Source organism: Bactrocera neohumeralis, unplaced genomic scaffold, assembly GCF_024586455.1.
Source record: "Bactrocera neohumeralis isolate Rockhampton unplaced genomic scaffold, APGP_CSIRO_Bneo_wtdbg2-racon-allhic-juicebox.fasta_v2 cluster10, whole genome shotgun sequence".
NCBI lineage: Eukaryota > Metazoa > Arthropoda > Insecta > Diptera > Tephritidae > Bactrocera > Bactrocera neohumeralis.
The window spans coordinates 10,004,899-10,019,382 of NW_026089623.1; the positions used below are offsets into that span (position 1 = coordinate 10,004,899).

A 14,484-nucleotide genomic window follows, 5' to 3' on the forward strand; every position below is an offset into this window, starting at 1 on the left:
TATATATATAAAATTAAGTGGCAAAACTTCCTGTTCGCATACTCCTCCTAGACGACTTGCCCGATTTCAATGAAATTTTCAGGGGTGATTGGGGTCTGTGTGGATGGTGCACATCAGAAATTTAATGTGTGTATCATTGCACGTTTTGCAAAAAAAAAAAAAAAAAAAAAAATGATATATCCCGCCTATACAAATTCTCATGAAATAATCGTTTGCCGCAAGATTGGCAGTCCTGTTAAATGCCTTTTACTAACAAACAGAAACAACTGGCGGATGTTTACAATTAATAAAAAACATTGACATCCCATGTTGATCGTTTTTGCCTGTCATTCGTTCTTTCTATGGATGACTGTCAAGCTAACAAGACATACAGAACGTAAGTGTTCCGAATGCACTGAGTGTATCAAAAAAAAATGTTTCAACATTGTGTGTATTTTTCTCAGATTTCAACGTGATTAAATTCTGCGTACAACACAAAGCAAGTGAGTATTGTTGTTGTTTCATATGTGATGCCATGCGGTTCGATTGTCGCTTGAAAATGCGCGGTGTGTTTAAAAAAATGTGTTTCAACATTGTGTGTTTTTTCCAGATTTAATTCCATCCATTTGCTACATTTATTCGAACCGATTTTGTGTTTTCTGCTGACCGTGCAACACACACAAAGCAAGTTAGTATTGTTTTTGTTTCGTAAGTGCTTCCATGCGGTTCGCAAATATACTGTTGGTGGGCCTTATTGCATATGCGTGTGTGGGTAAAATACATAGTTTAAGATGTAGTTTTAGGTTAATTTTTCCATTTTTATTTATGTACTTCAAATATGCATATTTTTATTTATGTACTTCAAATATGCATACTCTAGCACGACCACCGGGGACAACAGTAACTACCTTTTTCGAGTTGTGTGAAAACGATGAATTTGCAAGAACATTTCTATATTCCGAAATACCACAATATTTCACTTGGAATCCATCATCGAAAACATTTCAACGACGAAAGCAAGGGGGCGTGTTGACGGTTATCCAAATATCCGTAAAACCGATGCCATAAGACGCATTTACACCATCCATCCGAACACCGCCGAATGTTTTTATTTGCGTCTGCTATTAGTCAACGTGACCGGACCAAGATCATTTGATGATTTGAAAACTGTTGACGGTCAGTTGTGTGCGACGTATCGTGAAGCATGTCAGCGATTGCATTTGTTAGAAGATGATATGCATTGGGACACGCATCACTCACATCTCATTCAAAACAAATACGCGTACTATTCGCCATAATAATATCTACATGCCTTCCGTCAAATCCGCAATAACTGTGGAATAAGTACAAAGACTGCATGACTGAGGACTTATTAATTTTGGCGCGTAATCGAGCATCGGAAGCAGACTTGCTATATATGTACATTACAAATGTATAATTCTGCTTTGATATTGGTTGACGATCTGTGCCTTACAATTGCGAATAAGGCATTAGCGCAACTTGGCATTACAGCGCCCAGTCATTGACCATGAGCTTCAACGTGAACAACAATACGATTGCAATGAATTGCGTGCTTTCATACAAGCTAACATTACCAAATTGAATATTCAGAAGAAAAATGCTTATGATAAGATTACGCGGTTGACAATAACGCCGGTGGATTCTACTTTCTTGATGCGCCCGGTGGTACAGGGAAAACGTTTCTGATCTCTTTGATTCTTGCTACTATACGGTCACAGCAGAAAATTGCGCCGGCAATTGTTTCGTCAGGCATCGCTGCTACTCTACTTGGTGGCGGCCGAACAGCACATTCTGCGTTGAAATTACCGTTGAACATCCAAGTCGTTGAAACACCAACGTGCAACATATCGAGGAATTCAACAATGGCAAAAGTTTTGCGAGGAGCTGGAATAGTTCTATGGGATGAGTGCCCAATGACTAACAAAAAGTTATTAGAAGCATTCAATAGAACAATGCAAGATTTACGCCAAAAGCAACAAATTTTTGGCGGAGCATTAGTCTTATTATCCGGCGATTTTCGGCAAACTTTGTCAGTCATTCCTCGATCAACTCCTGCCGACGAAATAAACATATGTTTAAAATCGTCAGTTTTGTGGAGACATGTTCAAAGGCTGACTCTTACCATCAACATGCGAGTCCAATTGCAAAATGATCGATCCGCAGCGGCGTTTTCGAAGCAGTTGTTGGACATTGGCGAAGGCAAAATACCAATCGATGATACCGGTTTGATCACATTGCCGAACAACTTTTGTACACTTTTACAATCGAAAGAAGAACTGATTGAAAGTGTATTTCCGAATATTGTTCAACACTATCAACGCCACGATTATTTAAGTGAACGCGCAATATTGGCACCGAAAAATGTACACGTCAACGAAATAAATTTTGCCATTCAAGAAAAACTGCCAGGAGAAGCTACAACATATAGTATGTACATCGATTGATAGCGTTTTAAATCAAGATGAAGCAGTCAATTATCCAACTGAATTCTTGAATTCTTTGGATCCCCCCGGTCTGCCACCGCATCGTTTGGTCCTGAAAGTCGGTTCACCCATTATACTTTTACGAAATCTGACGCCACCGACTTTGTGTAATGGCACAAGACTTTCAGTCAAAAAATTGTGGCCAAATTTGATTGAAGCAACAATACTAAATGGCAAGGCAGCAGGTGAAGTTGTACTCTTACCACGCATTCCCATGATTCCAACGGACATGCCGTTTGAATTTAAGCGCTTGCAGTTCCCAGTACGTCTTGCCTTTGCGATGATCATCAAAAAATCGCAAGGGCAAACGTTCCAAGTGTGCGGCGTCAATTTGGAAGAACCGTGCTTCTCCCACGGCCAATTGTTCGTCGCATGCTCGAGAGTGGGAACACCAAGGTGCTTATTCATTTACGCGCCAGGTGGAAAAACCAAAAATGTTGTATACCAATATGTTTTATAAATGTTTTATAAATAAGTAACAGTTTTACAACAATAAATAAAACACAAAAAAAACCCTAAAGAGTTTTAATCGATTTAGGTGTAGCGAAACGCACAGGGTAACAGCTAGTATATAATATATATTTAACGTTTTTAAAACTACAAGTTGTAATAATAATTTTCATCATTTAAACACATTTGTAATAACAACTTTGAAGTGCATTACGCAGAAATAAAAGTTTGTGTATCTCGGAATTTGTGAATTATTGTACAGTTATAATTACGGCCAGGATTATAGCAAAAATATAAGTTTTATGAAAAAAAATTCATGAAAAAAATTTGAAAGAATAGTAAAAAATTCAAATAATTATACTTAGAACACAAAAGCCGTTGTTGGTTGGAGCTCATGACACGTGTTGAGTACTTTTAAGGTTATGTAATCCACGTGTTTAACTAAAATTTGATTAACTGAACTAATCGTGCGAAATACACTTAAAATTAACAATTTTATTATTATGAATAAAATAGTAATAATTAATAGTTATTATGAGAGTTACACTGAGATAACAATATGATAATTGTAAACGTTGCTACTGCACTTGATACATAAACAACTATGATGGCCGAAAACTGTAAAGAGAGTGAGAGAAGTCTTACTGTGTGAGTGAAACAGGAGACCGACTTCAGTCTAAGGTATAGTAGTGGAGCGTCGTAAGGCATAAAAATAGTAAAATCTTGGAACCCAGGGACAGTCAATGAATCCGTATAACAAGTGTTTGACTGCATTATTAAAACCCCAAATAAAAAAGTTAAAAAAAAATTGGCCAATCTCGATTTTTTTTCCGTATTGTTGCTTTTCAAACATATTATTGTATGGGATCCAAATTTTCTGGAGAATACAATATTATCCTCATAATGATTCGTTAACCTCATTTTTATTGTTTGTAATATCGTGAAGAGAAGTGAAATCAGAAGTAGTTACGTAGCTGATTTGTTGTATTGACAATTTGGTTTTTCTTTTTTCCTTCATTTCATCCGCTTCTTTTTCACATAAAATTTTTCCAATCAAAATCAATTGAAGTAGTCGCTCGAAGTTTGTTTTAGGTGCAGAGCATGCTGGTGTGGTGTTTTTTTTTAAATAAGAATTAATACACCCTTTATTGATATATTTTTGTCTGCTTACTGAATGCACGTAGACAAAGTCGCGAGTATTTAAATACTCTTTATTTATAATTAATAACTGAACATTACTGAGTTTTACAAAGTTTGAAAATAGTGGCATAGATAGTAAGTATTTGTTTTTTATATATATTTCATGCTTTTCAAAACAATAGTGAATACTCAATCGTTTATTTTATAATAGATCGGTATTTGAAATTGGAGGAATTGGCGACTTAGTGGACAACGAATGCGCCGCGGATCCGCTGGTAATGCGGGTGATGCTGGTGTGCTTTTACGCGGGGCCGTTGTAGCGGTGGAGCCTGTCGTTGGTCGAAGCGCTGCCGGTGCAGTGGTGGTCCGGGGCGCTGCTATTGGGCCAGCTGCAGAGCGAGGAGCGGAAACTGCCGAACGCATGGTTGGCGTTGATGAAGATTTCACATCCATGTTTATATTGCTCTGTGAGAGAAATGGTGATATTAGTTATATATTGGAATTTACAATAATATGAACATTTGTGCCACGTTATGTGTGGCTGTAATTTTTTTATCAGACATTTATGTTAGGTCTTTTGTGGGGTTTTATGTTATTCGAGGTTTCGATTTTGTAAGCGGTTCATGCGATTTAGGGATTTATTGATTTATTAACATTGCGGTTTCGGTTTTACGTTTCTTTATCTTCGGCGGTTGGTAGAAAGCATAATTTGACGAGCGGTCTGGTTAGCGTTCCGGTTTGGGTGCGGAGATCAACTACTCGAACATGACCGTCGGAACCGTAATGAAGTTGTTTTATGCGGCCGAGTCGCCATTCCGTAGGGGGGAGACAATCGTCTTGTATAAGGACGCAGTCTCCAAGCTTTGGTGCCTTTTCTTGAGTTTTCCACCGGTATCTCTTGTGAAGGTTCTTTATGGAGTCTTCCTTCCATCGGCGGCTGAAATCATGATGGAGAATTTTACTTCGCTCCCATCTGTTTAATAAGGATAGCGACTCCACGCTTTGTTCAAGTATGGCCAGAATGGGTGCTCCTTTGAGAAAATGCCCTGGGATTAAGGCTGTGAAGTCGGAGGGATCTTGCGAGAGTGGTAAGATAGGTCTAGGGTTTAGTACGGCTTCGATACGAGCGAGCAATGTAGTAAACTCCTCATAGGTGAATTTATGGTCACCAGCCGTTTCCCAGAGACCGCCCATGTATGGAGAACAGGGGGGTATGAATTGCCAATCGATCGCTTGGGGTGCATATTTTTTGACAATTTCGGGGAATACTTTTTTCATGAATTGTAAAAACTCCTTTTCCGTGGCTCTTTGAGCTCCGACAAAGTTTTTTCCATTGTCGCTCAAAATTTTTAAAGGAAATCCGCGTCTTCCGACGAAGCGGGCAAATGCTGCAAGAAAAGCCGCAGTAATCAGATCCGAACATAGCTCGAGGTGTACACCCTTTGTCGTACAACATACAAAGACAGCCACATACTCTTTACTAAATGAGGAAGACCTTAGCATCGAGGCCTTTATCTGGAAAGGTCGAAAAATATTAACCCCAGTGATGGTAAAGGGTAAAGTATAGTTGCAGCGTTCAGGTGGTAGGGCTAACACATGAAAATGGTTCTTTAATTTGTGGCTTTAGTCGCGGTATATAAAACTCTTGTCGGATCATTTGTTGCATCAAGCGATGCTCACCATGCAGTGTAAGCTGGGGGAGATGTATTAGAAATATGTAGGTAAAACGGGATTTCTCTGGGAAAATGATGGGATGTCGTTCGTTGTAACTAAGGCTGGAGTTGGCTAGTCTTCCATTTGCCCGTATTAATCCCTTAGCGTCCAGGAATGGGTTTAAGATGAGAAGTGAGCTTCCCTTTTCGAGAGGTCGCTTTTCAAGCAACTTTGATTTCTCTTTGCTGAAATAGCGAGTTTGTTTATACAAGATTAGACTGACCTTGGCATGTTGCAAGTCGGAATATGTTAGTTGTACGTAAGGATCGTTTGATACTGCAACATGTTGCCATTTTGCTGAGCCTACTAAGTCTAAGATTTGAGATATGTGATTCGATACATACGTCTTCCCAGTATTGGGTGGTTTTTCTAACCATGCTAGAACTATTTCTGAGTCTGACCAGAGATAAGTTTTGTGATCGTTTAATTTGAGATGTATTTGAACTATTGAAATTAATTTTGCCAACAGAAGAGTACCATATAGTTCAAGCCGTGCCAGGTTTAGTGTCTTCGAAGGTGCAACTTTAGCTTTGGCTACCAAAATATGTTAAGCTATTTTTCTACCATGCAGAGTGCGTATGTAGACTGTTTCTCAATAAGCCTTTTCAGAGGCATCTTAGAAACCGTGTAATTCTGCGTTAATGTTAGGGGTGAAATTTACCCATAGAGGGACTCGAATTTCTGATATAGTATGTAAATTGTTAGCAAATTGCACGCATTTTGTTAAACGTACAGGTTTTACCATCACAATATCGTATGCTGATTTTAGCTCATTTTTTTTATCAGGCTCTTTTCCATGCATAGGAATTGCTGGACTGCTGAGATTCTAGAGTGGCCTAGAGCTATAGTTTCTGGAAAGGTGGATTTGAATGGCAGTCACACAACATAACAACCGTGTTCGTTTCTTGTTGTTGTAGACTGGTAATAGGCTTCGCATGTCTGGTCTTCTGTTGAAATTTGGGTAATCTGGGGTACTTCTTCTATTCCCAGAATTTTTTAAGTTCATTGTTTAAATATCCGTTTGTGATATCTTCCACTTGTGTTCTGAAAGATTTTATTTATTCAGAGACTTGTCCACTTATAATCCACCCAAAGATTGCATTTTGGGCTAACAATTTATCGGAGATTTTAAAGAATTATTTGAGATATTAAGTCACTCCTAATAATATGGCGATTTGTGAGGGGTATGACAGTTGGGATCTGCTAATTTGAGGTGTGGACATTTTTCCGAGTGTATTTTATTTACTTCATAGCTTGGAAGGAAATTTGTAAGTTGCGGTAGAACGATGGCTTGCGCATCTATTCGTATATCTGCATTTGGAGAAACTATGGTGATTGGGCATATTTTGTTTGAATTTTGAATAAATCTTCCGCCCATTCCCGAAATTTGAAAATTGGAATGTTTTATTGGCCATTTTAGCCGATTTTGAACCTTTGATGATATGAAGGATCTTTGAGAGCCTTGATCTATTAACGCTCTTAGTTTGAATAAATCACCTTTATGTTCAATGGTGATGACCGCAGTTGGTAAAAGAATTTTGCTTTAATTTTCTGAATGAAGCGCTTGAATTTTTACTGCTTTAGAGCAACGGGTTGTTCTTCCCTTTTTTCGGGATTTGAGGTTTCGAGATTACTTGATGTAGTTGTAGCGACTAACACCGTGGTTTCTATACTCTCGCAACAAAGTTGCTAAGGAGAGTATTATAGTTTTGTTCACATAACGGTTGTTTGTAAGTCCAAAAACTAAAACAGTTACATATAGGGTTATATGTACCAAAGTGATCAGGGTGACGAGTAGAGTTGAAATCCGGATGTCTGTCTGTCCGTCTGCCCGTCCGTCTGTCCGTGCAAGCTGTAAATTGAGTAAAAATTGAGATATCATGATGAAACTTGGTACACGTATTTCTTGGCTCCATAAGAAGGTTAAGTTCGAAGATGGGCAAAATCGGTCCACTGCCGCGCCCACAAAATGGCGAAAACCGAAAACCTATAAAGTGTCATAACTAAGCCATAAATAAAGATATTAAAGTGAAATTTGGCACAAAGGATCGCATTAGGGAGGGGCATATTTGGACGTAACTTGTTTGAAAAAGTGGGTGTGGCCCCCCCTCTACTAAGTTTTTTGTACATGTCTCGCAAACTACTATAGCTATGTCAACCAAACTCTATAGAGTCGTTTCCTTTACGCATTTCCATATACAGTTCAAAAATGGAAGAAATCGGATAATAACCACACCCACCTCCCACCCAAAGGTTATATTGAACTGACTAACAAAAAACGTCAGAAACACTAAATTTTACGGAAGAAATGGCAGAAGGAAGCTGCACCCAGGCTTTTTTTTTAAATTGAAAATGGGCGTGGTCTCGCCCACTTATGGACCAAAAACCATATCTCAGGAACTACTAGACCCATTTCAATGAAATTCGGTGTATAATATTTTCTTAACAACCTGATGACATGTATGAAATATGGGTGAAATCGGTTCACAACCACGCCTTCTTCCAATATAACGCTATTTTGAATTCCATCTGATGCCTTCTCTGTATAAAATATATGTACTTTAGGAACCAATAATGATAGCGGAATAAAACTTTACACAAATAAGGTATTTGAAAAATATGTAAATGACAGATAATGAAATCTCGATTATCACTTTATCATGCGAGAGTATAAAATGTTCGGTGACACCCGAACTTAGCCCTTCCTTACTTGTTTTGAAATAGATTTTTCGAGTATAAATCTTGAAATTCCCGGCTAGTTTCTTGTTGAATGTTTGGCAAATGCAATAACGTTTTTTTGGGTTTTCTATCATAACTCTTTCATTTTCGTAAAGCGAATTGCTTGACGATACTGCCTGCTTCCCCTTTCGTTTTATACCTAAGATGGTATAGCTTTTGTGCTTGTGAAAGTTTAGGATGTTTATATGTATAAACGGCAGTGAACATGTCCCGGAAGGACCATTATCACAAGTTGGTACTTTTAAATACATACTTTTATATAGGTCTTCTTTTGGTGTTGTAACTACTATGGGAGGGGGGGTTGTGGCTCTACTAGGCCCTACTAAACTTATTTGTTATAAAGCTATCACTTTCAGTGATAAATCTCGATATTATATGATCTTTTGATCTCTTTTGCTTTGTACCGTGCTTTGAGTATGTAGCTTCTGCAGTTATATCTGATAAATGTCGAAAACCGAAACTCTTTTAAGTAAATAAAAGTTGTTATTCCCGTAAATTTACTAAAATACGCGTTAATCGTTTTTGTTAACCGTACTATTGTATTTAGTTGCGATTTTATATTTACTTTTATATATTTTCTATTACGGATTTATCCGTATGTCCTTGTGTATAAGCACTCGTAAAAGAGGTATAGGACGTCAATAACTTTTGTACATGTGTATACATATGTATGTGCACGCTATGTGCGTATTTATGTGCATATGATATTTTTGTAATACAAAGAACAAGGAGGCATTGTTGAATAATATTTGCCTATACCGGTTTAGAGTATGTAGTTATATAAGTATATACTAATATATTGATCGTTAATAAAATTTTGTTATCTATTTATTGATTTTTTTTTTGGTTTTTTGTTCAAATTCCGCACCGCTTATTGTTTAAAATTAAGCTATAATCGCAGCTTCTAATAATTTAAGATTTATTATTGTTTTTATTCTTTGGATGTACCCCCTAGAACTGGGTATGTATATATTAGTATTAGGTTTCTATTACCGCGTAAGCAAACGAATACCGTATATATGTATGTATGTTTAGATATAAGTTAGCAACACTAAAGTTAACTGCCATAAGCAGAATAATGCTGGATAAGCAATTAACCAAATAACATCCGGCACGCGCAGTATAAACTACAGCCAGGCCGACCAACAATAATGCAAGCATTGCAACAATTGCAAATCAACATCCGGCATACGCAGAATTACGCGACACAAGTAAATAAGTTAATAGTGCTAGCATAAGTAATTTTTAAGTTATAAATAAGAGATAAAGTAAAATTGTAATTAGTCTTAGCAGAACGTTTGTTAATAAAGGTCATTTTGACCAAAAAAATAATTTTTTTAATGTAACCGGCAATAATTGGCGCCCGAGCTAAAGAAAAAGCTTGTTCGGTTCGCGAAAGTTAAAAGTGCCGTTAAAAAAAAAAAAAGAAAAAAACGCCGCGAAAAAGACAAGGTTAGCCTTTAACTGGTGACAAGAGGTCTCACAGGCCGAGCGGTTTAAGGATAAAAAAATTAACCAACACATTAAGAGCGTGAAAAGGATAGGAAAATCCTTCCTGGACGCTCCAACGACACCGACAAGGAAAAGCAGCAAAAAGCCTACAAAACAAAAACAGTGTGAGAAGGTGTACCTCAGTACAAACACGGAACAGGACAAATACACACTCATCGGTTTCGAGGATCATCATGAAGCTGTATATAGTGTAAGTAGCGTAAGAAATATAATTATTAATAAGAACAAACAGAAAGAAAAAATTGTGAAAGAAAAAGTTTAGAAAAAATTTTGTTATTAATAATAAATAAATTATTAAGTGAAAGGAAAATTTTAATAAACTATTAAGCTACAGAAAAATTGTAAAAGAAACGTAAATTTTGCGAAAAACAAAAGAGAAAGATTTTTAAATTAATCAAAAACTTTATGCATTTATATTAATAAATCAAGAACCAAACATAATTATCGTTTCGTCGAGTATAGTATAAATATAAATAACCAAAAAATAAAAAACGGCTTGTACAGCCAATAACATAAACTAAACTGAAAATAATACATATTGCTTAACTCTGCGATTCCGTAGCCAACTCAGGAGTTGACCGGACCCTCCAGGGTAAAAAAGCCCCCTTCCTAGAAGGGATAACAAAAAATATAAATATTCAAACTAAAATAGTGGTATAAAAATTTTGAAAGAAAAGATAATAATAAAATTTAAAAATGGCAAATCCAAACAATCTAATTAGACCCCCCGTACTTGGGATTAATCCTCCGGCTGCATCAACAGCACCGTCAGGCCCTAATAACACAATTCCGCCAGAATTGGCGAACATGATAAAAAACATGGTAACTTTAGCAATAGAGGCAAGTGTACCTAATGTAGTCCATAATATTCTTAATAATAAAATAAACCCGGTCCTTACGGACCAAACAATAGACGAACAATTCCAAAACAACATGAATGAAATGGATAAGATTCCAGATGTTGTGAGATCCCTAAGAGAATTTTCAGGTAATGCCTCAGAATTTAGTTCCTGGAAAAAAAGTGTTGAAAGCATTTTAAGAATCTACGAACCCTCAAAAGGCACACCTAAATATTTCGGCATTTTAAATGTCATCAGAAATAAGATAATTGGAAAGGCAGATATAGCCTTAGAATCCTACAACACCCCCCTAGACTGGACAGCAATCTCCCGCTGCTTAACCACTCACTACGCAGACAAACGAGACATAGGCACTCTAGAGTACCAAATGACATGTCTCATATAAGGACGAATGACAATTAACGAATTTTACCAAAAGGTATATGGATACTTATCTTTAATTCTGAACAAGATAGGATGTATGGAGATAGGAGAAGAAGCAGTCCACTTGTTAACGGAGAATTACCGCGCTAAAGCCCTCGATACTTTTATAAGAGGACTTTCTGGTGATCTTCCCCGGCTACTTGGCATTAAAGAACCAAAAAGCCTACCCGAAGCCCTCCATCTTTGTCTCAAATTAGAAAACCAAAGCTTCAGAGCTTCTCACGCTAATAACCAAACCTTTATCACACCATCAACTTCTCGTCAACAACTCATAAATCAGCAACAGCCACGACAGCAATACACCCAACCCAGATATCATCAACCATTAAACCCTCAAACTACATTCAAATTTTATCCTGAACTAGCTTATCTACCAAATCCCTTGACAAATTCCAACCCACAAAACTACCATAGGAACCAACTAAACCTTAATCACCCTAACATCCAACAACATTCAAATCGGAATCCAAATCAATTTAGTCAACAATATCGGCAACAAAACCAGAATCTATATAATCCACAGCAAAACATTGCTCCTCCAAGACCCCCTAAACCACCTCAGCCGATGGACGTGGATGAGAGTATAAGAACAAGAGCCGTTAATTACGCAAATCGGCTAAAACCCCAAGAATTCGGTAAAAGACCATCAAACGCTTCAATGATACATAACCCCCCACAAAAAATGCAAAGAAACTTTCACATAAATTCTAACGAACCACCAGAGGACCAATACAACGAAAGCGTATACAACTACAATGACCAATACAACCACAATAACCAATACGACTACAATGAGCAAACATACAATGAGCCAAATCACAAGGACACAATTGAAGAAACACTCGACCTAAACTAGACTAAATAGCTCTTCGCTACCTTATTTCAGATGCAGGACGAAGAGCGGCGAAATAATGCAAATATTAGTAGACACCGGATCCAATAAAAATTACATACAATCAAGCTTAGTAGAAAAATCAATAGCGAGCAATACTCCTTTTCTAGCCAACTCAGTAGACGGCAAAATAAAAATTACTCACCATACATATCTAAATCTTTTCAATTTGGAAAATTGCAAATTAAAATTTTTCTTATTGCCAACACTCACCACTTTCCATGCCATATTAGGAAACGATAGCTTAAAAGCACTTTCAGTAATCATACACACAAAAGAAAATTACATGGTAGTAGCAAATACGAAAAGAATCTATCTAAGACAATATAGTGTACAGGACGTTAACTTAATACCTATCCGTGACGAACATATGAGTACAGTAGAAAAACATGCAATTAGGAAACTAGTACAAAAGCACCGAAACCTATTTTCGGAACCGGACGAAAAACTAACGTACACAACAAAAGTAGTTGCAGGAATTCGAACAAATTTAGACACGCCTATATACTCCAAGTCCTACCCTTATCCTATTAGCCTTAAAGAGGAAATTGAAGAGCAAGTAAATAAATTATTAGACGACGGTATCATACGACAATCAAGATCACCCTATAACTCACCTGTATGGGTAGTGCCTAAAAAAAGAGGACGCGTCTGGCAAAAACAAATTTAGAATGGTTATAGATTACAGGAAGCTAAACGCAGTTACAGTTGCAGATAGGTATCCAATACCTGAAATAAATGAAGTTCTCTCCCAACTAGGAGAAAACCGAATTTTCTCTGTGATTGATTTAAAAAGCGGTTTCCATCAAATTCCTCTTAAGGAATCTGACGTGGAAAAAACAGAATTTTCAGTGAACAATGGGAAATACGAGTTCACCCGACTTCCGTTTGGTTTGAAAAATGCCCCGACCATATTTCAACGGACGCTTGACGACATACTAAGACAATACATAGGCAAAATATGCTATGTATACATAGACGATATAATTATATTTAGTAAAGACGAAAAATCACACTCCGAACACATAGACACAATTTTTGATACCCTCAGTAAAGCAAACATGAAGGTTCAAATCGATAAATGCGAATTCTTCAAAAAGCATGTCGAATTCCTAGGATTCGTTGTATCTTCCAAAGGAATTTCTACAAACCCTTCCAAAGTACAATCAATATTAAATTTTCCATACCCCCAGACGATCAAGGACTTACGATCATTCTTAGGCTTATCCGGATGTTATAGAAGATTTATCAAGGATTAGGCCAAATTGGCCAAGCCACTTACATCCCTTCTTAGAGGTAAGGAAGGAAGAATGTCGAAAAGAACCTCGAAAAAAATCCAAATAAATCTAAATGAGGAAGCTAAATCTGCATTCAACAAAATTAAATCCACACTGACATCTAAAGACGTAATTTTACAATATCCTGATTACAAGAAAGAATTTGACCTAACTACTGACGCCTCAAAGTATGCCATAGGCGCCGTTTTAGAGCAAAATGGCAAACCATTAAACTTTATATCAAGAACATTGAACAAAGCCGAAGAAAATTATGCAGTCAACGAAAAAGAAATGCTTGCCATTATATGGGCACTGAACTCATTTAGAAACTATCTATACGGTACAGCAAAAGTTTTAATACACACAGACCACCAACCACTTACATACGCTCTCAGTAATAAAAATAATAACTCCAAACTAAAGCGATGGAAAGCCATACTCGAGGAATACAACTATAAATTAAAATACAAACCTGGGAAAGCCAATGTAGTTGCAGATACATTATCCAGGCCTTTTGAAGTAAACTCCCTATCAGTTGCTACACATTCCGACGAAAGCTCATCACACAATCTAATTCCAGCAATAGAAGGACCCATAAATGCATTCAAAAACCAAATTTGGATCTCGTTAGCAGACGAAGACAGCTACCAGTTTAAAATACCATTCCCGACCTACCATAGACATATAATAACCAAACCCAACTTTTCAACAGAGAATTTAACTCCACTATTGAAACGATCCTTAACCCCTCAGTGATAAATGGTATATTTACCTCTGAAGAAATAATAGGAAAAATCCAGGAAATTTACCCACTTCACTTTAGTAATTATAAAATTCGTTACACCCAAACAGAAGTAAAGGACATAACAAGCGAGGATGCACAAAACGAGGAAATATTAAACGAACACAAGCGAGCACATAGGAACAGAGACGAAAATAAAAAACAACTAATACAAAGATGTAACTTTCCAAAGATGAAAGCAAAAATAGAAAAT

General features: G+C 37.0%; 1 protein-coding gene and 1 long non-coding RNA gene across 2 annotated transcripts; one reads left to right on the forward strand and one right to left on the reverse strand.

The window, feature by feature from the left end:
• The first annotated feature begins 332 nt into the window (after positions 1-332).
• Positions 333-668, forward strand: LOC126765132 (uncharacterized). Its single transcript, XR_007668282.1, has 3 exons — positions 333-376; positions 444-482; positions 590-668. It is a non-coding gene; the product is annotated as an uncharacterized LOC126765132 (long non-coding RNA).
• Positions 669-4,083: 3,415 nt separating this feature from the next.
• LOC126765109 (translation initiation factor IF-2-like) lies at positions 4,084-14,219 on the reverse strand. Its single transcript, XM_050482726.1, has 2 exons — positions 13,962-14,219; positions 4,084-4,538 (listed from the first exon to the last, which is right to left on the reverse strand). Exons 1-2 carry the CDS (start codon positions 13,989-13,991, stop codon positions 4,263-4,265), a joined length of 306 nt encoding a protein of 101 aa, XP_050338683.1. The 5' UTR covers positions 13,992-14,219; the 3' UTR covers positions 4,084-4,262.
• Between the last annotated feature and the right edge of the window lie 265 nt (positions 14,220-14,484).